Source organism: Carassius carassius, chromosome 1 (genome assembly GCF_963082965.1).
Source record: "Carassius carassius chromosome 1, fCarCar2.1, whole genome shotgun sequence".
NCBI classification, from domain to species: Eukaryota; Metazoa; Chordata; class Actinopteri; order Cypriniformes; family Cyprinidae; genus Carassius; species Carassius carassius.
The window spans coordinates 46,052,362-46,078,291 of record NC_081755.1 but is presented as its reverse complement, the minus strand read 5'-3'; the positions used below and the strand labels follow the sequence as shown (position 1 = coordinate 46,078,291).

Below are 25,930 nucleotides of genomic sequence, written 5' to 3'. Positions count from 1 at the left end.
ACCACTTGTCTTTGTGTATGAATATTAAACTGTGGAAACTAAATACCATCAGTGTCAGAGTTTGATAGATAGATAGACATGAGCTCATAGTTGTGGTTTGGTTTGTTCTCTGTCAGCTCCACCACACTAACCAGTGAAGGAGGAGCAGCAGTTGTTCATTTTATTGCCGTATTAATACATAATTATAACAGCTATTATCACAATAACAATAAAGAGCCATTAAAAGATTTTCATTCACCTTGTTCATTAAGCACACTAGAATATAACTTTTCATAATAGCAAATAAATATTGTTCAATTTGATACTGAATGAGTCTTGAAAACATTTTTGTAGAGAATGTTTAGAAAAAGTTTAACATTTTGTGAAAACATATAACAAGATAATCAAAAACATCAAAATATTTTCAGTCACACATGATGTACATTTGTATGTCTTGTATTTGTCCTGATGTTTCTAAAGATCGACTGCAGGTTTCAGGAAGTCTTGAGACTTTAACACAGTCTGTGTCTTTAACTGTCTGTCATCATTCAGTCAGTATGGAGCTCCGTCAACTTCCTCTTGTGCTCTGTGAGTATTATTCTCTCTATGTATTTTATGTATTTAAATATGTTGATTATATTATAAAAAGGATAAAGTTTTTTTTTAGTGATTCTGGATTTTTTTTATTTTCTTGCTGCTTTCTGAGCCCAGCTCTAGTCGAGGAAATACTGTAAGAGTGAGAGATGATTTTGAGAGAGGAAGTGTGCAGTTAGTGCTGTTTGTGAAGAGAAATACACTCTTTTGTGTTGTAGATCAGTGTGTTTGTTCAGTCATTCAGTTTTGTGCTTTGTTAAATCAGTTCTGTTGGTTTGTTGTACACTTATTGTCGCTGCTGCTGTAATAAGCACCTATACTGGACTCCTAGTCTGGACTCATATGCAGTCCCCAACACAATATCTTGATATTTTTTTATCTTAATAAAAATATATATATATTATTTTAAAGAAAATTCCCAAGTTCCTTAAAACTGAAATTCACTCAAAACTCAGAAAGAACACTACTTTTGGAATTTTGAATCTTAAATATTTTAACTGTATTACATGTGTACAGATGCCATCAGCTCTAGAGCAGTTATAAAATGCTATAAATCCACAGTTGACTATGTTCACACTGTAATGAGTTTTCTCTTTGTGTTCTAGTGCTGATTTCAAACATCCACTATGGACAAACTGAAGGTGAGTAAATTTGATTCATGTATGTTATCACATGAGTGATTCTACAGTTACTGTTACAAACCAACTGAGAATCACTTACACACAAACGCATGTTAATTAATGACTGATTTCTGTATTTCAGATAGAGCAGAGGCAGTTTTAAGTGTTTCTCCACAGAAGTGGTTGACTGAAGGAGATCCAGTGGCTCTGATCTGTGTGGTTAAAGGCTCCTCTACAAGCTGGACATTCAGCTGGTTCACTCTAACTGTTTCATCAGGTAAGATAGAATGTGCTTTATGTGATAACATCTGAATAAACTGGTTTCATAAAATATATTACAGAGTTAAAAAAAATATGAAATCAATCTGAATACATTGATTATACCGTCTGTTCTGGAGTATGACTAAAAGGACTGCATTAGGTGAGGTCTGATATCTAGCCTTGCTCAAGGGGTGTCTGTCAAAACAGAGTCTTATCAGTTCAATCCAAAGAGTTTAATTTCTCTTAGTATAGGAGTAATTTGCAAGATGCACACAACACAGCTGTACATGGGCATTACAGGTGATCAATTGGGTACTTGTTGTGAGTGTGTGTGTGTATGTGGTCTACAATAGGAAAGGAATAAGAGTTGGATTAAGTTACATGTTTCAAAAATATTATTACAAAGACATTCACATGAAGTACTTAGTTTCTTATTAAATTCTCAGGTCAAATGTCGAAGAATCAAACTATATAAACAATGAAACTTTATAACACCACTACCACCTAGTGGAAAGAAATGGCAACTGCTTTCATACTCAAACTGCTTATGAGGTAATTTACATAAACGGCACATAGGCATGAATCACATAACTTAATTTTGTTCACTGATGCGCACATCAACCCACGCAGTCTTTTTACTTTCCTGCTGAGTCACTCTCGCCCTTTCTGCGCATGCAGCCATATCATAGGCAGTGCATGCGCAAAGACCCGACCTTTCTAGCACTGTCGCCCCCAAATTTGCCCTGTTGAAAGGTCGATATTATGCAGTCTCAGTCACTGGCAGGAGTGTCATCTTCATCATTAGGGATATCTGGCTGTACAACTAGGCGAGCTATGGGCCTTGTGTAGACTCTGTCATTTAACTGGATCTCAGCTATTCGTACACGTTCATCAGCCCGAGGGAAGATATTTACTACTCAACAAATTTGCCAGATTGCCAGCATGACGACTGTTCTGGGTTTGATGTCTGCTGATGGGTAATGCCACTTCCCTCTGGTTTGCAATCCTGGTAAGTAGTGCTTTATGAAGGCCATCCAGAATCTGTCAGCCAACACTTGTGAATGCCTTCATCTCCGTCTTCCTAGGAGTTCTGACACTGGATAGACAACTTGGGGCAGGGAACCATCTGGCCGCCCCATTAGAAGGCAATTTGGGGTGATCGGATCTAAATCAGCAATGTCCGGTGATACGTACTCAAGTGGTTTGGAGTTTAAGATGGCCTCGATTTCTATTAGGACAGTTTGAAGAACTTCTTCAGTCACTGTATCTGATCCCAGAGTTGTGTAAAGTACAGCCTTAACTGAACTAATCTCTCATTTCCACACCCCTCCAAAGTGTGGAGCAAAAGGAGGATTGAAATGAAAGCTAATCTGTTATTTAGTCAAGTCAAGTCACCTTTATTTATATAGCGCTTTAAACAAAATACATTGCGTCAAAGCAACTGAACAACATTCATTAGGAAAACAGTGTCAATAATGCAAAAATGATAGTTAAAGGCAGTTCATCATTGAATTAATTGATTTCATCTCTGTTCAGTTTAAAAAGTGTCTGTGCATTTATTTGCAATCAAGTCAATGATATCGCTGTAGATGAAGTGACCCCAACTATGCAAGCCAGAGGCGACGGCGGCAAGGAACCGAAACTCCATCGGTGACAGAATGGAGAAAAAAACCTTGGGAGAAACCAGGCTCAGTTGGGGGGCCAGTTCTCCTCTGACCAGACAAACCAGCAGTTCAATTCCAGGCTGCAGCAAAGTCAGAGGATGAAAATGTGCAGAAGAATCATCTGTTTCTTGGGGTCTTGTCCTGGTGGTCGTCTGAGACAAGGTCTTTACAGGGGATCTGTATCTGGGGCTCTAGTTGTCCTGGTCTCCACTGTCTTTCAGGGATGTAGAGGTCCTTTCTAGGTGCTGATCCACCATCTGGTCTGGATACGTACTGGATCTGGGTGACTACAGTGACCCTATGATCTGAATACAGACTGGATCTGGTGGCTACGGTGACCTCGGAATAAGATAGAAACAGACTAATATTAGAGTAGATGCCATTCTTCTAATGATGTAGCAAGTACATCGGGTGGTATGGGAAGTGTTCCCGGTTCTGGTTTACCTAATTAATGCAGCCTAAAAATCTATGGAAGGCATTTTCTGCCAAATTTAAATAAATAAATGAAATGATTAAAATTAAAATTAAAACCAGATTAACGATTTCATTACAGAAAACTGTACGCAAAATATGTGACAAAATTGAGAATGAAATTAAATGAGTTCATTTTCACGGTGACATACCTGTCAAATTGAAAAATAAAATGCAATTGGTGATTTCACATTTCATTTTCAATAGAGTCTCGAGGCAAGACTGCCAATATTAAAATGAAAAGCCAAACGTGAAAAAGAAACTACACATACAGTTTTAACAAAGCTCTTTATTAACGCACACGCAATAATAGTGACACAATTCAAATTTAAATGTAAATTTTACTTGTCATTTTAATTCCTCTTTTATTTCACTGTTTTCATTTTCGTTTTCATTTTCAAAGACAACCTGCATGCAAATTATATGTTAATGAGTGGGTGTGGCTCAATTACGTTGTTACGTGGAGGAGCTATGAAAAATAACCATGGTTTTATTATAGTAAAACTATGTTTTTTTTGGCGTGTTGACTACCATTTGTATAACCACAGATTTACTACAAATACCATGGTTAAACTATGGTTAATTTAGCAAAACCATGGTTAATTTGTGGTTACCATGGTTTAACTATAGTAACCATGGTTTTTTGGTTTTATTTGTAGTAAAACCATGGTTAATTTTCACAAGGGTATAATGGCGGTTATGGCCAGTATAGCAGCAGAATTAAACCAGCTAGCAAACATTTCGGATGACAATGACTTCATTTTGCTACGAGTTGAATCCATCTTGGATAGGGGTGCTCCGATCACGATCGGCCGATCGTTATGAGCATCTTGTCAGTAAAGCCGGTTCTCTAATCAGCGGTTAATTCCATCAGGTGCGTGATTTCACATAGAGCAGCTGTTACTACACAGAGCCATTGTTAACTGAGAAGATGCGCAAATCCACATTCATTTTCAGCGTTTATTGGCGCATCTTCTCAGTTAACAATGGCTCTGTGTAACAGCTGCTCTATGTGAAATCACGCACCTGATGGAATTAACCGCTGATTAGAGAACCGGCTTTACTGATGAGATGCGCATTAACGATCGGCTGATCGTGATCGGAGCACCCCTGATCCTACACTTGGACATTTTGCAGCCGTCACAAACTCAGCAGACAGCAGATTTTCCGGGGAGTCTCGTGGAGGCTCAGGCCAAGGAACTGCAGTGGGTCGAGGGTTTGACGCATGCTGGTCAGGCTGCCCAGACAACAAATTAGGTCTTGCCGACGTTGGGGCGCATGTGCCTGCCCGACATAAAGTGCCTCGGTGAGATGTCTTATGGAGATCGGTAGCTAATCGGCAAGACATCGGGAAGACGGTGGCATTAGAATGATCGCCGACCGTGAGCCAACGTAAATCCGACATGATCGCCGACCGTGAGCCAACGTAAACCCGAAATAATTATGACCTATGCGGCGCGATCCTACTAGAGCGGCGAAAAGCATTCAGACGCCTCGCTCCCTTTGACTTAACACTGGAACAGCTGATTTTCGGCTGCATTGCTGGAAACGCCACAGCATGCTTGAAAATCAGCTGTTCCAGTGTTAAGTCAAAGGGAGCGAGGCGTCAGAATGCTTTTCGCCGCTCTAGTAGGATCCCACCGTTATATTAGGTCTTATGGATTTGTTTAGGCTAACTGCTGTCAGATTGTGTTCCAAGGACACAAGTTTCCTATTGTGTATCAACAACACTCAATAACAGTTTATGTGATGTGTTAATCATAAAATTTATTCCCTAACAATTTGTCAAGAGCTAGTCAGGGGCGGCCTTAAGCATCTGGGGGCCCGTTTCAATAACTAATATGGGGCCCTGCCCACATAAAATGTAAACATAATAGAGCAGAAAAAGCAAGGATTCCTGTTGGTTTGCATCATATTATTTTATTACTCGCACTTTCAGCTTCATTAAAAGGCAGCTTTATACAAACTATATACAATACAGCGTTTTACGTTGGAATAAGCCTCGCCCTTTCACGGAGGGCAACATCACTGCTTATTTGATTTGCGCAGTAGCTATATTTTCAGCTGTCTGGGCTGACTTAAAAAAAAAAAAAAAACAGCTCAAACATCCCCTCAACTTGCCGTATTACGGAGCCCCGGAAGTCACCTGTGTAAGTAAAAATAATTTTTTAAAAATCCGTGACGACGGTTTTGGCAATCCGTGCGCCCTAAACCGTACTCACGAATTCTCAAACTGTTCCCTCGGTTTAACAAATCGTGCCCACGGATTAATAAACCGTACCCACGAGTTTCTAACCCGCGCTCTCAGATTTGTAAACCGTGCCTGCAGTTTATGAAATCTGTACCCACGAATTCATAAACCGTGCCCACGCTTTCGCAATCCGTTCCCACGGGTTTGTAAAATGTACTCACGGATTTGTGGCTCACTCATTTTAGAAGATCATTTGAGAGCTACTTTTTAAAAATGAAAGTGGCCGAGAGCTACTCATGCAATAATTAATTCTCTTAAATAATGTCTCATAACTCTCATATTAACAACTATGCTAACTGTTTTAGACCTAAAAGAGTTATTGTAGGCCTATATATGTCCCCCTTAATTGACATAGGCTATATATATCAAAATATTATACTGTAAAAACACATAATTATTGTTGATTTTATAGTGCATCATAACTAGAGATAAAATGGTATGAAAATGTAATTTCATGATTATAGTGACCAAAATGAGCATGGTTATCACATAATCCTGTTCAAAAAGTACTAATACTACACAATAAAATAAATTCACCAAGTTTTATGTAGAAAACCAAATAACAAATAAACTTACCATCAATATGCACTTTTTGTTTACATGAACATTAAAATAGTAACATTAAAAATGATGGCCAAATTTGAAGGGAGTGTCTTGCAACATGTTATCTAACATGTACACGTTCAAATAAAGTTTTGACAAAAAAGTTTTTATAAAAAGATAAACCTCGCATATTTCAGCCTTTAAATCATTTTTATAGAAAGAATGATTAAAAAAAAAGACAAAATACTGACATTTACAATGAACATTATTAGCTTATCTTTTATTATTAATAGTAAAATTCGGTTCCCGTGGCGTCTGTCGTTGCTATGCACCATGCGCTCTCCACAACGACAGAGAAGTTTTAATAGCTAATGGATTTCCACCACCGAAAAACGCTTTGCTGTAGCTCTGCTAGAAGATTTATTTAGAAAAAACACCCGTAGTTTGGGTGCACCCCCATCCTTCATGTTGACTTGTTGCGCCTGGAAAAAAATGAGCGCGTCGCTTCAATTATTTGATATAATGAACTTGAGCGTGCAAAAGACGCGATATTGAACGGCCCTCGAGCTACCTCCAATCAGGTCACGAGCTACTCTCGCGAGCGACGTGTTGGAGACCACTTTAGACATTATGTCTGAAAATCAATATCCTAGGGAGAAAATGAATGGGATTTTCCTGTTCTGTTGGGGGCCCCCTTGGAGGGCGGGGCCCGTTTCAATTGAAACGGGTGAAACATAGGTAAGGCCGCCTCTGGAGCTAGTTGAGAAGTAGGCAACTAGCCCACGCATGCGAGACTCCGTGGCTGTGCAGTCTGCAGCCCCTTCCTTATATTTGAGTTGCCAGGTTTTATGACAAAAAAAGTTGAAATTTAAAGTAAGTGATTGTTTATGTGTAGGGTGTATTTCATACAACCTGGGAAATGTCAGTCTAACCTAAAAAAAAAATGGATCAGTGATTTTAAAATTAAGTTTGATGGTTATGCAAATTAGGCTACAGGAGTTTTCCAGGAGCAATAACAAAACAAAATAAAAAAACAGGAGGGCACCGGGAGATGACCTTGAAAATGTATTTATTATATGTTTTATATTTATTTTTTATTATATTTTTTACTTTGTTTTTGCAAAAGCAGTATCATTTATTTTAACACTCTACAAATCACACAGAAAACAACAACACAAATAAGAAATAAGAAAATAATAAATAAAATAATAGAAAGAAAAAGCAGTCCAATCAATTATCAATCATTTCCCTTAAGATGCTTGCTCGCCCCGCCTTTGCCGCCCCCCATTCCTGTCCCTGCTCAGCCGCAGCCAGTTTCTCACGGTCATCTCAATGTCAGCCTCGGTGGAACTTTGTTGAGCCGGATTTCTTAACACAGCACCTAAACAAAAAATAAATAAAGCAACAGGGGAAAAAATAAGACAGTAGCACAAAAGTCTGTATCTTCATTTCTATAAAGACAATTCCGAAAAGTCAGAGCATATTACACAAAAAAAAAAAAAAAAAAAAAAAAAACCTTACAAGACATTTGGTTGAGAATAGTGTGAGGACAGTATATAAATAGTGACAGAATGTTGCTTCAACACATTGTAGGACTTACTCAGGAGTACCTGATGAACAGGCCGTGATTTAAGGCCTGTCTTCTGACCCCTACCGCACCAGTTCTGCTGGGTTGAAAGATTCTGATCAAATATTTTTGTGCAGACTCTCCAAACGGTTTCCTTTAAACTCTTCCCACCAGACAATGACAGTTTAGTTATCTGTAAAGTAAAAGATACATTTAACTAATCCCATTTCACAACCTGCTGTATTACATTGTCTTTGACTGCCCTCCCATGCCCACATCCATGGCTGAAGTGCCCTTGAGCAAGGCACCTAACCCCTCACTGCTTCCCGAGCGCCACTGTAGCACTGCTCTGGTTTGTGTGTGCTTCACCTCACTTCACTGTGTGCTCTGTGTGTTTCACTAATCATGGATGGGATAAATGCAGAGACCAAATTTCCGTCACAGGATCAAAAGAGTATCTATACTCTATATATAGGTGTCTTATCGGACGATAAATCAGGGCTTTTGTGAAAATATTTAATACGCGAACATATTAACAGTCAGTTAATAATAACAAACCAAGTCAACAGTTAGCCTAGTTAAAACAACTACCTTAACCAAGTCTAAAAACACGTTACGTTAGCTGCTAACGTTTGCTAATCCTCCGGCGCCAATTTCTGTCATCCGTTTATCGAAAACATTTCTCAGAAAACTCGACGTTTTTCCAACAAAAGAATATTTTTCAATTAAAAAATAAGTACACAAAACAAAATAAACACATACAGGCCTGAAAATTTTGTGTTTGAAATGGATAAACATACCTGAACACAAGAGAGTCCGTTTTTACTACCGAGGCGATGCTTCTGTGTAGATTTGATCACGCGCATAAAAACGTGCGTGCGCGCGCCACCTAAACGCCCCCTTGGTAAAAAAAAAAAAGGCAATTTACTTTTGTAAATCACACTTGAAAAATTCTACTCAAAAGAGATGCAGTATAGATTTTGGCCCGCGCTTGAAAATTAATTTATATAAAGATAACATTAAATCTAAACAAAATTTCTCACAAAGACTATATGTTTACGTTTTTTGAATCAGAACTCATTTTGTCGTTTTAATTGCAAACGTTTTTATATCTTTTTTTCTGAACCTGTTTTGGATGTCTCATGTTTGTTGGGTATTATCATCATATAAATTGTGGCATACAGATTTTACAAAAGTTCAAAACCTTCGCGCTTACATGTGGACCAACGGTTAGATCTAGGCAGCAGCATTGTGAAAAAAAAAAAATTTGAAAAAAAAAGAAGCGGGATCGGCAAAATGGTTCCTCACGGTTCTTCCGCCGATCTCCAGAGTGTGCATGAATTGGAGTGGCTGTAGACTCATCCCGCCGATGGTTTACCCACCTAAGTTTTTTGGTGTGCAGGGGGAAAAACCCCTTCCGATACTTTGCCGCTGGTGCCCTCCAATTGCCAATGTTGGTAAGACCGAACGTGCTGTCTGGGTGGTTGTTTCTTCCACGTTCTAATGCTGCAGCAGCTTCCTGCAAAAGCTCACTAACAGATTCGCCATGTCTCGATTACAATATATTCACATTTTAATGTCGTTTCACACATTGTTTCAACCACCATTCAACTCATGCACACGAGACTTCGACGATTGTCTCTAGCGCCGTTACTTGAATAAGCCACACCCACTCATTAACATATAATTTGCATGCTGGTTGTCTTTGAAAATGAAAACGAAAATGAAAACAGTGAAATAAAAGAGGAATTAAAATGACAAGTAAAATTTACATTTAAATTTGAATTGTGTCACTATTATTGCGTGAGCGTTAATAAAGAGCTTTGTAAAAACTGTATAGTTTCTTTTTCACGTTTGCTTTTCATTTTAATATTGGCAGTCTTGCCTCGAGACTGTATTGAAAATGAAATGTGAAATCAGCAATTGCATTTTATTTTTCAATTTGACAGGTATGTCACCGTGAAAATGAAATCATTTAATTTCATTCTCAATTTTGTCACATATTTTGCGTACAGTTTTGTGTAATGAAATAGTTAATCTGGTTTTAATTTTAATCATTTCATTTATTTATTTAAATTTGGCAGAAAATGCCTTCCATAAAAATCCTTTAACGGATTTTTGGGAGATATCATCAGGAAAAGCATATTAGTATGTTATGTGTAAGCCAGGTTAAAGAGATGGGTCTTATATCCCGAACAATGTTAGGTAGGTTATTCCAGAGTTTAGGCACCAAATAGGAAAAGGATCTGCCGCCCGCAGTTGATTTTGATATTCTAGGTATTATCAAATTGCCTGAGTTTTGAGAACGTAGCAGACGTAGAGGATTATAATGTAAAAGGAGCTCATTCAAATACTGAGGTGCTAAACCATTCAGGGCTTTATAAGTAATAAGCAATATTTTAAAATCTATACAATGTTTGATAGGGAGCCAGTGCAGTGTTGACAGGACCAGGCTAATATGGTCATACTTCCTGGTTCTAGTACGAACTCTTGCTGCTGCATTTTGGACTAGCTGTAGTTTGTTTACTAAGCGTGCAGAACAACCACCCAATAAAGCATTACAATAATCTAACCTTGAGGTCATAAATGCATGGATTCACATTCCTGCATTTGACATTGAGAGCATAGGCCGTAATTTAGATATATTTTTGAGATGGAAAAATGCAGTTTTACAAATGCTAGAAACGTGGCTTTCTAAGGAAAGATTGCGATCAAATAGCACACCTAGGTTCCTAACTAATAACGAAGAATTGACAAAGCAGCCATCAAATCATATACAGTGTTCTAGGTTATTACATGCAGAGTTTTTAGGTCCTATAATTAACACCTCTGTTTTTTTCAGAATTTAGCAGTAAGAAATTACTCGTCAACCAGTTTTTTATATCGACTATGCATTCCATTAGTTTTTCAAATTGGTCTGTTTCACCGGGCCGCAAAGAAATATAGAGCTGAGTATCACCAGCATAACAGTGAAAGCTAACACCATGTTTCCTGTTGATATCTCCCAAGGGTAACATATAAAGTGTGAGGAGTAGCGGCCCTAGTACTGAGCCTTGAGGTACTCCATACTGCACTTGTGATCGATATGATACATCTTCATTCACTGCTACGAACTGATGGCGGTAATATAAGTACGATTTAAACCATGCTAATGCACTTCCATTAATACCAACAAAGTGTTCAAGTCTATGCAAAAGAATGTTGTGGTCAATTGTGTCAAACGCAGCACTAAGATCCAATAAAACTAATAGAGAAATACAACCACGATCAGATGATAAGAGCAGGTCATTACATAATTATAAAGAGCAGGTCAACTCTAAGGAGAGCAGTCTCAGTACTATGATGCGGTCTAAATCCTGACTGGAAATCCTCACATATACCAATTTTCTCTAAGAAGGAATATAATTGTGAGGATACCACATTTTCTAGTATCTTGGACAGAAAAGGGAGATTCGAGATTGGTCTATAATTAACTAGTTCTTTGGGGTCAAGTTGTGGTTTTTTGATGAGAGGCTTAATAACAGCCAGTTTGAAGGTTTTGGGGACATATCCTAATGACAATGAGGAATTAATAATAGTCAGAAGAGGATCTATGACTTCTGGAAGCACCTCTTTTAGGAGCTTAGATGGTATAGGGTCGAACATACATGTTGTTGGTTTAGATGATTTAACAAGTTTATACAATTCTTCCTATCCTATGGTAGAGAATGAGTGGAACTGTTCCTCAGGGGGTCTATAGTGCACTGTCTGATGTGATACTGTAGCTGATGGCTGAATGGTTACAATTTTATCTCTAATAGTATCGATTTTAGAAGTAAAGTAGTTCATAAAGTCATTACTGCTGTGATGTTGGGAAATGTCAGCACTTGTTGAGGCTTTATTTTTTTCGTTAATTTAGCCACTTTATTGAATAAATACCTGGGGTTATGTTTGTTTTCTTCTAAAAGAGAAGAAAAGTTATAGGATCAAACAGATTTTAATTATTTTCTGTAGGATAGGTTACTTTCCCGCCAAGCAATACGAAATACCTCTAGTTTTGTTTTCCTCCAGCTGCGCTCCATTTTTCGGGCTGCTCTCTTGAGGGTATGAGTATGCTCATTATACCATGGTGTCATACTGGTTTCCTTAACCTTCCTTAAGTGTAAAGGAGCAACTGTATTTAAAATGCTAGAAAAGAGAGAGTTCATAGTTTCTGTTACATCACCAAGTTGTTCTGAGGTTTTGGGTATGCTAAGGAATTTGGATACATCAGGAAGATATCTTAAAAAGCAGTCTTTTGTGGTAGAATGTCACGCTGTCTGGTCTCTGTTTCCCTGAGTCTCCACTAGTGGTCTCACTTCCCCATAGGCACCTCACCGTAGGCACTACAATTCCCACAAAGCCTTGTCCCTTCATCACAGTAATTGCACTCCTGTTAATTGCACTCAGGTGTCTTCACTTGATAGTCATTACCCTGCCTATATTAATCGGTCTTTTTCTGTTTGTCTTCATGGAGTCCTTTCATTCCGTCATCCAGTTTCCTCGCCTTCCGAGTCTCCTCGTCTTCCGAGTTTCCTGTTCCTGTACCTTTCCCTATTTGTTGTTTGTTTGGATTGATTTCTGGTTTTGACCCCTGCTTGTTGGATTCTGATTTGGATTACCCATTAAATATACCACACTGCGTTTGGATCTCTCGTCTCCTGTGTTTCCCTGGGTTCCGACCATAACAGAAGGACTCCATCCATGTCGAGATCCAGTGGTGTGGGACTTCATTCCTGTTCCCCAGCCAGTATGGTGGAGTGGAGGGCGAAATATATAAAATTAACCACCCTCCGCCAAGAGGGGAATGAGGTGGGTGCTATGGCACATGTGTTCTGGACCCTGGCGGATGGTATGGGATACAATGATGCGGCCCTAAAGGACATTTTCAACACCGGTCTGGATGAACCGGTGCCTCGAAGGGAAATGGACCAGTTGGACGCTTTTAATTTCTGGGAGATTGTTTTCTACCTACAACATCGGTCTCCGTGGAATACCCCAGCCACACCTGTCACCCCGGTGGTATGGCCGATTCTAGACCGGGGTCTACAAACAGGAGGACCGCCAGCCCAGCGCCACTGCACAAGATGGCCGCCAGCCCAGTGCCACATCACAAGTGGATGCCAGCCCAGCGCCACTGTGCAAGATGGCCGCCACAGCACAAGGTGGTCGCCACAGCAAAAGGTGGTCGCCAGTCCAGCGTCACGGCGCAAGGTGGCTGCCAGCCCAGCGCCACTGCACAAGATGGCTGCCGGCCCAGAGCCACTGCCCAAGATGGCCGCCGGCCCAGTGCCACTGCCCAAGATGGCCACCGTTCCAGAGTCATGGCACAAGATGGCCGCTTGTCCAGCGCCTCTGCACAAGATGACAGCCACATTTGACCCTCCAGAGTCGAGTCAGGTTCCCGTTGACCCTCCAGAGTCGTCAGGTTCCCGTTGACCCTCCAGAGTCGAGTCAGGTTCCCGTTGACCCTCCAGAATCGAGTGAGGTTCCCGTTGACCTTCCAGAGTCGAGTCAGGTTCCCGTTGACCCTCCAGAGTCGAGTCAGGTTCCCGTTGACCCTCCAGAGTCAGGTCAAGTCACCGTTGACCCTCCAGAGTCAGATCAAGTCACCGTTGACCCTCCAGAGTCAGGGCAAGTCACCGTTGACACTCCAGAGTCAGGTCAAGTCACCGTTGACACTCCAGAGTCAGGGCAAGTCACCATTGACACTCCAGAGTCAGGGCAAGTCACCGTTGATCTTCATGGGCAAAGTCAAGTCACCAGTGTTCTTCATGGGCAAAGTCAAGTCACCAGTGTTCTTCATGGGCAAAGACAAGTCACCATTGATATACATGGACAAAGGCAAATCACGATTCATCTTTATGTGCAAGGGCAAGTCACCAATGATCTTCATGGGCAAAGTCCAGTCACCAGTATTACCCTGCCTATATTAACCGGTCTTTTTCTGTTTGTCTTCATGGAGTCCTTTCATTCCGTCATCCAGTTTCCTCGCCTTCCGAGTCTCCTCATCTTCAGAGTTTCCTGTTCCTGTACCTTTCCCTATTTGTTGTTTGTTTGGATTGATTTCTGGGTTTGACCCCTCCTTGTTGGATTCTGATTTGGATTACCCATTAAATATACCACACTGTCTCCTGTGTTTCCCTGGGTTCCAACCGTAACATAGAAGTGATGGTTCTTCCATACTTGTAACAAGAAGTAGAATTTACAATTTTGGCTATATGAAGTTTGCACAAAACTAAATAATGATCTGAGATATCATCACTCGGCTGCATAATTTCAACACTATCAACATCAATTCCATGTGACAGTATTAAATCTAGAGTATGATTTTGACAATGAGTAGTGTGATGAGACGTGGGAACAGGAGCGAGGCCGATAGAGTGATTGGAAATGAGCGACACCTGCTCGACCCACCGGTCTCAAGTCCCACGGAGGAGATGGAGGGATATAAAACCGGAGCGATGACAGTGACGGACGAGAGAGGACCAGGCCTGGGTTTTAGTTGTGTTTGGTTTTTATTTGTGCGCGTCAGTTGTCCGTGAGGGGCTGACACGCTGTTTTGTTTTTATTTTGTCATTAAAATATCATTTGATTGTCCGCTGGTTCCTGCCTCCTTCTTCCCGTGATCATGGAGTTTTAATTTGCTACAAGTAGGTCCTGAAACGTGTTGTCTAACCCCAAATAGAGTTCAGAATGTCTATAAATGCTGATCCCAATGCATCTTTTTCATTATTATGCCTGTATACTGTAGCCAGTACAAACATAACAGGGGATTTATCATTGACATTTGTTTCTTTGGATAATGTTATATGAAGCACCATTACTTCAAACGAGTTATACTTGAAGCCTTCCCTCTGAGAAATCCTGAAAACATTATAAATTGAAGCAACACCTCCCCCTTTGCTTTTTAGGCGCGGCTCATGTTTATAACAGTAATCTTGGGGGGTGGAATCATTTAAAATAATGTAATCATCAGGTTTTAGCCAGGTTTCTGTCAAACAGAGCACATCTAAATTATGATCAGGGATCATATTATTTACAAAAAGTGTTTTCATAGAAAGGGATCTGATATTCAATAAGCCAAGCTTTATCATTTGTTTATCCGTATTGCATCTGTTTTGTATTTGTTGAACCTCAATTAAATTGTTAATCTTAACTTGGTTTGGACATTTTTTGTATTTTTTGACACATTCTCTATAGTGTGATATCTAGGTGAAAGAGTCTCTATGTGCTGAGAATTAGCTGACCTCTGTGACATGAGGCAGCTAGCACACGGTCATTTTAGCCAGTCTGTCTGCTTCCTGACCTGGGCCCCAGTTAGTCAAGTATAAACACTATATCCCACACTATAAAGACTATTTGCCATATTTGTAGAGAGAAGAGTGGCGCCACCCCATGAGGGATGAAGACCATCTCTTTTCAACAGGTCAGGTCTGCCCCAAAATCTCGTCCAATTGTCTTTGAAACCTATGTTATTCTGTGGGCACCACTTAGACATCCAGCCATTGAGTGATGACAATCTGCTATGCATCTCGTCACCACAGTAAGCAGGGAGGGGACCAGAGCATATTACAGTGTATGACATCATGCTTGCAAGTTCACACACCTCTTTGATGTTATTTTTTAGTGATCTCCGACTGGCGAAGTCGAACATCATTAGCGCCAGCCTGAATAACAATCTTGCTGTATTTACGTTTAGCATTAGCCAGCACTTTTAAATTTGCCAAGATGTCAGGTGCTATGGCTCCCAGTAATCATTTGACTATGGTGGCTGGTGTCTCTATATTCACGTTCCGTACAATAGAATCACCAATAACTAGAGCACTTTCATCAGCTTTCTCAGTGGGTGCATCACTGAGTGGGGAGAACCTGTTTAATGTTTTGATCGGAACAGACGAGCGGTGTTTTTACCCACGACTACGCTGCCCCACTGTCACCCAGTTGCCCTGCTGCAGGGGCTCTGTTGCCGGAACCGAACAATGTACAGGAATCCCTGAGCTAGACGCATCCAAAGCCATATCTAGAGCCCTAAGATTCTTACTGTCCTCAATTAAAGTTTGGATGCATGCCTCTAATTCTGAAATCTTCTCTGTCAGCCTAACTATTTCCCTGCATTTATCACATGTGAATTCCTCATCTGCGACAGAGATAGATAAACATCAGTGAAAATGTGGATTTCATAAGTGACCTCAGGGTGGTACATGCTGGATGGGGTGAAGCATCAAAGAAGTACTACAAGAGGTAAATACTGAAGCTCAGCTTCCCATACTTTCCATGCTCGTTGAAGATCCTCGGGAAGTTCTGGGTCATCCCAGTTTCTGTTCTTGACCCAAAGCTGCTGAACAACCACCAATGCACGAGAGGTTTTGGCATCAAGATTTGGCATCTGGTGGCAACCCACCTAGCAAATGTCTTCTGGCCCAGATCCGGGCCACACAATGACTTTTCTCTCAGCCAAAGTACCACAAAGAATGACGGCTCGGAAGTGGCCCAGAACTGGATTAAAGGCCTGGGCCACACATGGGCCATAACCGGCCCGAATCTCAGCCAGTTAATCAGCCTTAGTTGGCCCTGATCTCGGCCAAAACAGGTTTTATTATTGGTGCCAATTTTCAGTCTTAAGTAAACCAGAATCCCCAAATCTGAGCCTTATATAGCCCAGACCCAACCCAGACAGCAAGCAGTGTCGGCCCAGATCCGGCCCGAATGGATTTCACGCGGGCCAGATGAGGGCCGGATCTGGGCCAACACTATATTGCTGCATGGGAATTTTAATATTTCATATTATTACCTGGTATATTACTATGATCACAATTATTCATTTTGTGTCATGGTTTAACATAGACACAAACTATCCGGGCCACACAATGACTTTTCTCTCGGCCCAAGTACCGTAAAGAATGACGGCTCGGAAGTGGCCCAGAACTGGATTAAAGGCCTGGGCCACACATGGGCCATAACCGGCCCAAATCTCAGCCAGTTAATCAGCTTTAGTTGGCCCTGATCTGGGCCAAAACAGGTTTTATTATTGGTGCCAATTCCTAGTCTTAAGTAAACCAGAATCCCCAAATCTGAGCCTTATATAGCCCAGACCCAACCCAGACAGCAAGCAGTGTCGGCCCAGATCCGGCCCGAATGGATTTCACGCGGGCCAGATGAGGGCCGGATCTGGGTCAACACTATATTGCTGTATGGGAATTTTAATATTTCATATTATTACCTGGTATATTACTATGATCGCAACTATTCATTTTGTGTCATGCTTTAACGTAGACACAAACTATGCCAATAAAATACATTAAACTGAATAGAAAATTAGACTTAAAACCTACACATCATGTAACTGTGCAATAAAAAAAACGAATTGCATTGGTTTTTCTATTTATTTTTTATAAAGATCAAATCAACCAATAAAGAGTGAGTGTATAAAGTATAATGTTACAGTCTATAAGAGAAACGTAACAGATAGACATATGTTACTTAATCATAATAATTTATTACAGATGTGACAAAGAGCAGTACCACAGTAGTCCAAACTGACATGCATTGCAGTTGCAGTCCACTCTGGCAGAATATAATAGTAGTGCGAGGAGCTGTCACGTTTATGAACTTTTGGTTTCCTTATTTGGTCATCTTCCTTTTCTTGTTTAGTTAATTGATTGATCCTCACCTGTCCCCAGTTCCCTCATCACCTGTGTGTTTAAATACCTGGTCTGTTTTGTTCTCCTTGGTCCGTGATTATTGTTGTTTAGCCTTGTTGATATGTTCGTTGTATGTATGCTAAATGTAATCCTGTTAATATAGTCTGTACCTTCTTCATCAGTAAACTCCTTATTTGTTCCAGTTCCTCTTCTCTCCATTTGTTTTACGTTTAGCACCACCACATCTGTAACAGAATCACGGACCAAAACAGTATAGTTAATTTAGCAGCGTTTTTCTTTCTTTTTGGTTTTTTATATTTTTTTCCCTCTCCCGGAATGGCCATCCCAGCAGTCCGTCTCCTATGCCTGGAGCAACTGGACCGTTCGCTGGAGGACCACACCAGGGACTTTCTAGATCTGGCGTGCCTTACTCACTTCCCCGACCGCTCGCTCTCTAACTTTTTCTACACCGGCCTGAGCGAGCGGAGTAAGGCACGCCTACCAGCGAACGGTCCCTGAGAGGATTTCGCCGATTTTGTGGAGTGGGTGCTGGAGAAGAATGGATCTTCGTGGACCATCAGCAACGCCGAAGAGGATATCTCCAGCCCCACTCCCCTGTTTTTCCGCTGGTTCCATCCAGCCCTGATCCCCTTGTATACCCTCTCAGTCTCCCACTCTTACCTCCTCCAGTCAGCTCCTCTGCTCCATTTCCGCTGGTTCCGTCCAGCCTTGAATTTTCTGTTTCTCCGCTGGTTCCGCCCAGCCCTGAATTTTCTGTTTCTCCGCTGGTTCCGCCCAGCCCTGAATTTTCTGTTTCTCCGCTGGTTCCGCCCAGCCCTGAATTTTCTGTTTCTCCGCTGGTTCCGCCCAGCTATGAATTTTCTGTCTCTCAGCTGGTTCCGTCCAGCTCTGAATTTTCTGTCTCTCCGCTGGTTCTGTCCAGCTCTGAATTTTCTGTCTCTCCGCTGGTTCCGCCCAGCTCTGAATTTCCTATGTCTCCGCTGGTTCCGCCCAGCTCTGAATTTCCTATGTCTCCGCTGGTTCCGCCCAGCTCTGAATTTCCTATGTCTCTGCTGGTTCCGCCCAGCTCTGAATTTTCTGTCTCGCCGCTGGTTCCGCCCAGCTCTGAATTTCCTATGTCTCCGCTGGTTCCGCCCAGCTCTGAATTTCCTATGTCTCCGCTGGTTCCACCCAGCTCTGAATTTCCTATGTCTCCGCTGGTTCCGCCCAGCTCTGAATTTTCTGTGTCTTCTGTACTCCTTCCCAGCCTCCCTCTCCCACCTCCTCCTAAAACTGCCAGTCCCTCTGCTCCACTACCGCTGGTTCCGTCCAGCCCTGATCCTCCTGTGTATCCTCCCATCCTTCCTCTCTCTCCTCCTGCTAGACCAGCCAGTTCCTCGTCATCCCTGCTGGTGCCAGTCAGTCCCGCAGCTCACCCTCAGTCCGCGCCATCTGGGCGCGATGGTTCGCCGCTGGACTGCCAGTCTCCAGCTCCGCCTTGGCATGTTAAGGCCCTGTCTCCGCCTCCAGCCTCCGAGCCCTGGACTCCTCCTCGGTCCTTCCACCCAGCGGCTCCGCCTTGGCTCTTAGCTCCCTCGTCTCCACCGTGGCCTGTCATCCCACCTGCTCCACCGGGCTCCCTCATCCCTCCGGCTCCACCTTGGTCAGAAGTCGACCATCCGCCACCTCGGGACTCCACTCCTCTGGTTCCACCTCGTCACTCCATCCCTCCGGCTCTGTCAGGCTCCTCCTTCCCTCTGGTTCCACCGTCATCCTCAGTCACTCCGGCTCCACAGCGGTCTTCCAGGACCCCGCCTCCGCCTTGGTCGCCAGAGCCTTCTTCTCCACCTAGGCCCTCCGAATCCTCGACGTCACCCTGGCTCTGCGGCTGTGCTGCTCCATCTTGGGCTCCTCACCCACCGGTGCAGTCTCTGCCTGTCGGCCCCCTGGTGTCGTCGACCCCTTCACCATGGCTCCTCCCGCCGTCGACTCCACCATGAATCTCCGTCCTGGCTGGTCTCTGGTGGACCATCTGGCTCCTCCTGCTCCAGGCTCCTCCCTGGCTCCTCCCTCCATCCACTCCGCCCTGGTTCCTACCTCCATGCTCCCTCGTCACCTGCTCCTGGCCTGCTCCTCGCCCGCCTCCAGAACCCCCACCCTCCCTCCGCTGGTATTCCTCTTGCGGTGCGAGGACGCACCTTTCCGGGAGGGGGCGAACTGTCACGTTTATGAACTTTTGGTTTCCTTATTTGGTCATCTTCCTTTTCTTGTTTTAGTTAATTGATTGATCCTCACCTGTCCCCAGTTCCCTCATCACCTGTGTGTTTAAATACCTGGTCTGTTTAGTTCTCCCTGGTCCGTGATTATTGTTGTTTAGCGTTGTTGATGTGTTCGTTGTATGTATACTAAATGTAATCCTGTTAATATAGTCTGTACCTTTTTCATCAGTAAACTCCTTATTTGTTCCAGTTCCTCTTCTCTCCCTTTTTTTTACGTTTAGCACCACCACATCTGTAACAGGAGCAGGGCATAATTTAATTTGTTAAATGCTGAAAATACAGTACTATCCCGATCCACTCCTTCTAGGCAAGCGTTTCTCATTCAAAACACCCATCACCAGAAACACGGCATGTCGCAATCTCTGACGAAACCGACGAGAGCCAATGAGTGTTTGATATTGCTGCTGTGAAACTTGTTGTAAAACCTCTTAACGGCACATTTTTTAAATAGTTACTATAGCTACAGAGGAAGGAGATACATATTGCCGAATGCGATTTGAATTTGGATCTGCTCCTCACAACAAGTATCAAATGGATACAGGATTTAAATAAAAATAAAATTCTCTCGTGATCATTTTATTTAATGCTTGTGCATGACAGCATACTAATACAAATGATGTGCCCCCACTCTCTATTGTAGATCAGTGTATGTCCCATAGTGAACCAAATAAATATTACATGATAATGGTTAAATACTCTCTCTCTCTCTTTATTTTCATGTAAGGATTCTAATATTATTTGTATCAAGAATAATAATATAAAATTTAATAAAATTATAATTCAGTGCAGTTTAATGCACTTGACTGTTTTGCTTAATTTTTAAATGATAATGTTTCATTCTGTTTTGACTTGCCATTTTAAAGACTACATTTTAACAATACAACACTCCATTAAAATGTATGTGATCATTTAACCATTATCATGCAATATTGTATTTATCATGTTTATCATGGGTCACATAATATGCTGCCAGATCTTAGCCTGATTTGGGCCACATATCACTGGACTGATCTGGGCCACACTCCTCCCATCAACAATCGGCCCTCTTATTATTTGCCGGATCCCCGCTGTGCCGTCATTGCCACACATGGCCCAGCTCTGGCTGTAAGGGTACATGCCATTGCTGACAAGAGGCCAGCAGTGCCACCTTGAAGCCACATTTGGGCCAAGTCTGTTTGCTATGTGGGAAGTTACTGATGACATCTTGCACATTACTGGCCCACTGACGGATGTCAAACCCTCCAGTTGCTAGTGGAAGGAGCAATTAAACACAACACGGCCCTTTGCATTATGGCTGACCAAATGGTGTGGGATATACCAAGACTCCCCTGTTACACTGCCTCCTTCTGCAGGGAGTCTAGCACCTGCACCATTCAGTTCCAACTTCTCTATCTCTGTGTTGTATATGGCTGCATTCTCTGGAGTTTGAATCAGTCGTCGCTCCATATTCTTAATTTTTGGCATCACCGCCTCCTTTGGAGGATGGAAAAAGGGGAAATCCTTTCTGCGCAGCAAGGGTGTCGCATAGCAAAATATCCCATTTACCTCCACATGAGTCGTCCTGGTCTCTAGAAGGTTAATGGCTTGCCGATCCTCTCTGGATCTTGTGACCTGCTTCTCGGAAAGGCAGAACATCAAGTTGCCATAACTTCTCAGCATCTTGTTTGAGTTCCAGTAATGCGGGACCATGAGACAGGAAAAGGCAAGATTGTCCAAGAGCTTGACTGGTCTCTGCAGGGTCCATCCAAGCCTTTTTTTGATGGCAGCCGGACCACCGGGTGGGCCAAGATGGACAGGTTCTATTAGTGTTATCAGGTGGGTATTATCAGCCCAAATGAGCAGTAGAGAACATACCTTTTCAAAGGTCTACAGGGGAAGATCTCTCAGGTGTTTATATTTCTTAAGAATGCTCAAAGGATATGAGTGATTAGCCAAACCAAGGCGTTTGGCAGTAAAGGCAGCTGCAATCTTAAATATCTTCTGAGGCTGATTTGCTGGAGATACTGTATGTGAAAGGAAACCGATGCACCACTGACAGTCTGCACTTCTTGGCGAATTATTGCCTTGTATTCCGAGCCCACTGGCGGCATCAGGAAGAAGTATAGTCCGCTCAGACCCCTCATCCATGACAGCATAGGTGTTGAGTGTTTTACCTCTGTAGCGTAGCAAGACTCTGATGACTTTCAGGAGAACACATCGGCAGTCAGTGGGTCTATCCATGTAAAGGGTCTCTGCATTCGCATTGAAGCTCAACGTCACCTTTATCTCCAAGAGTCTCCAGCATTCCAACAAGACCCCTTATCTGCAAAGCAAAATTGTCAAATGCCTCAGTATCACCCTGTCTTATGTCTGGAAAATCCATCACTTTGGCAATCTTCTTAAGTGCCAACTTGTGGTGAACCTTTCATTTAGGGCAGCCATGGTATCTGAGTATGGGAATGATGAATTCAGGTAAGAGTCTGCCACCAGGTGAGCTTCATCCAGCCTCAGATGATCTAGCAGGATTTGGTATCTGAATAGTTATATGTAGAATGGTGTAGAAGCCTGAATCTGATCTTTCATGATTTGGAGTTCACTCATCACCACCCAAAATGGCTAGTCAATCTGAGGATCTACAGTTTTTTCTTCTGCTCGTTTGGGCAGATTTTGATAAACAGTCCCCTGATTCAAACTGAGTGAGGAGCCTCCAGTCATAATAGGAAAGGTTTGGGGTGTCCTCATGGAGGGTGCTGTCTGTTGTTGCTGACTATAGATTGGCTGGAGCCTTGACATAATCAACATAGACCCTTGATGGGAAGATGCAGTTTCATGATGCATGGGAGGTCTATCCTCTTTAGTGTAAAATGTCTGTGGTAAAGGAATGGGCTGCTGTACTTCCCATGGCCAGTAATATGGAGGAGGCTGATGATGGTGAATAGACTACAATAGGGTGTAATTGGGACAAAGTGGCTGCAGTTTAGTGCCATCCATATTCTGAAAGGATTGTTCCCTCTCATAGGCAACCGGCCATTCATCCAAGGTGTTCCATGGACCTTGACTTATCGGACTCGATACTCTTGAAGAAGGTAATGGGATGTTCGATGTCTCCATGCCCATGTGCACGCTGTGTGAGAGAATACTGGCTGGCTGGCTGACTGACTTGTCTTTGCTGTCCAGTTGTGAGATCATAGTCTTTAAGGTAGGCGGGAGGATGAACCTGACGTTTGGGTCTTACAACTTGTGCAGATGCTTCTTCTGGTTGCATGTTGCTACTGATCAATTCTTTGTCCATGATAAATGCCAGATCCGGCTCGAAGGAACATTGTTCTGGAGTATGACTAAAAGCACTGTGTTAAGGAGATCTGATATTTAGCCTTGCTCAAGGGGTGTCAGTCAATACACAGGGTCTGATCAGTTGCATCAAAAGAGTTTAATTTCTCTTAGTACAGGAGTAATTTGCAACCAAGATGCACACAACACAGCTGTACATGGGCATTACAGGTGATCTATTGGGTACTTGTAGTGAGAGTGTGTGTGTATGTGGTCTACAGTAGAAAAGGAATAAGAGTTGGATTAAGTTACATGTTTCAAAAATATTATTACAAAGACATTCACATGAAATACTTAGTTTCTTATTAAATTATCATGTTAAATATTAAACTATATAAACAATGAAACTTTACAACACCACTACCACGTATTGGTTAGAAATTACAACTGCTTTCATACTCAAACCGCTTATGAGGTAATTTACATAAACTGAACATAGACATGAACATTGTGTCCATAAAGATAAAATAAACAGCAATTTATTTACTAATATGGCAGTTACATGCAGTGGAATACGAAATCTGACATTTGTTCACACCATATTTTGAGAGAACTCTAGTCATTATGATCATGACAGCAAGGCATATTCAAACATGCTTGAAACTGTACGATTGGTGATTAACACTGATAAATACACCTTTCTGCGCATGTGAACATGTCAAAGGCAGCACATGCGCAAAGACCTGGGAACGGTTCCCCAAAACGTTCCTATCACTAAGTAGTTCTTAACCTATTCCTTAACCTCTTTCTTAACATTATGGCATGATTCCCGACACGTTCGTACACTAAGTATATCTTCTGTAAGTCACACTTTCGTAAGGTTGGTCTGGACCATTCATAAGCTCTCTCTTAGTGTTGTTTGAGCTCAAGACGTTAGTCACCGCCACTGTGCAGCAGTCTTTAGAAATCAGCCAGAGCCGGCCCTAGACCTTTGGGGGCCCTAAGCAAAATTTGGTTGGAGGCCCCTTTGACCGTTTTAAGTAAGGCCTACAGAAATTAATGACTACCTTGTAACTATACTGTACATATTATATCTACTATGTTATTTTTAAATTTTTTAGTCTATTAAATTATGTTTTAATTATTCTATGTATGCTGTATGTTAATTATCTTTTTTACGCTGCTGGCCCTGAGTAAGTATTTCGTTCTTATGTGGCAACATGTACAGAATGACAATAAAAGACCTTGAGTTCTTGAGTTGAGTTCCATGTTTGATGTCTAACAGGAAAATTATGATACCACTGAATGGCAGTGCAGTGCAACGAACACACACTGATGAACTTGCTGAATAAAAAGACTGATAAAGTGATTTTCACTGACCATAAAAGAAACATTTTTAATTGACACCAGAGTTTAAGAAGCACAAACAACAGCCTTTATATAGAATTTAAATGAAATAGAGCAAATAGAATAACATTTAAATAAAATATTATATATAATAATAAATAGAACATTTAAATGTTTGAATTTTTCGAATACACAAAATTAACAATAACATCTAAAACACCACAAACAAGATTAATAGTACCAATAATAAGAATTAGGTAACATTTCAATAGAACTATTAAAATCCAAACTTGTGTATTTGTGTGTGTGCACATGCATACGTGTTCTCCTTGGAAAAAAGTAATTTGCTAAAAAACAAAAAATTGAATTAAAGGTTGTATCAGTGATTTCAGGCCCAAAAAAGGCCCACTTATATACCCACGCATATACTTTAATAGTGCCTCTGGAAAGGGGACATAAGGAGTAAATTAATGTTAGCCCTTTAGTGTAGAAGCCAAACTGGGTTTATATTGTTCTGTTAAATGCTTTAACATCACAGCAAATGTATAATACTAAACCAATTTTATGCATCATGTTATTAGCATTTATTACATGGCTTGGTTGAATCCCAATGTAGAATGCGGTTTGTTATTTCTTGATAACAGACCGCTGCGAAGTAGAACACACCATTGCCATGAAAAACAGAGCATTGCTATGGACGCGAAGCGGACTATTTTCTTTAACATGGAGTCACAGTGTGCAGCGCTGCGCTGCTCAAGTGCGCATTTAAAAGTTCACGGCACAAAGCGAAGAAATGTCGAGCGCACAAATCCTAATGTATATCTGTCCAACAGTTTATTGATTATTTGTTTCTTCACAGTTTTAAATTCCAGTTATTGTGCGTTTGATAAATAAAGTCATCTTATGCAAATCCACAGCCTTTTATCTACAGATCAAGCATTATAATGTGAATATATCATATATTGAAGAGAGTTTTACCATGCACAAAGTGCGCGCGCTGTTTGAATAACGTTAAGTGAAGTGAAGTGAAGTGAAGTGACATTCGGCCAAGTATGGTGACCCATACTCAGAATTTGTGCTCTGCATTTAACCCATCCGAAGTGCACACACACAGAGCAGTGAACACACACACACACTGTGAACACACACCCGGAGCAGTGGGCAGCCATTTATGCTGCGGCGCCCGGGGAGCAGTTGGGGGTTCGGTGCCTTGCTCAAGGGCACCTAAGTCGTGGTATTGAGGGTGGAGAGAGAACTGTACATGCACTCCCCCCACCCACAATTCCTGCCTGCCCGGGACTCGAACTCACAACCTTTTGATTGGGAGTCCGATTCTCTAACCACCAGGCCACGACTTCCCCACAGCCAAGTATGGTGACCCATACTCAGAATTTGTGCTCTGCATTTAACCCATCCGAAATGCACACACACAGAGCAGTGAAC

The 25,930-nt window shown here is 41.8% G+C and overlaps 1 protein-coding gene across 1 annotated transcript in view; it reads left to right on the top strand.

The window, feature by feature from the left end:
- The first annotated feature begins 456 nt into the window (after nt 1–456).
- The window catches only part of LOC132126512 (low affinity immunoglobulin gamma Fc region receptor III-like), a 47,982-nt gene continuing 22,508 nt past the window's right edge, over nt 457–25,930 (top strand). The window contains exons 1-2 of the mRNA XM_059537822.1: nt 457–567; nt 1,179–1,214. Of these exons, the coding sequence (XP_059393805.1) occupies nt 537–567; nt 1,179–1,214 (67 nt within the window). The 5' untranslated portion in view covers nt 457–536. The remainder of the gene's footprint in view (nt 568–1,178; nt 1,215–25,930) is intronic.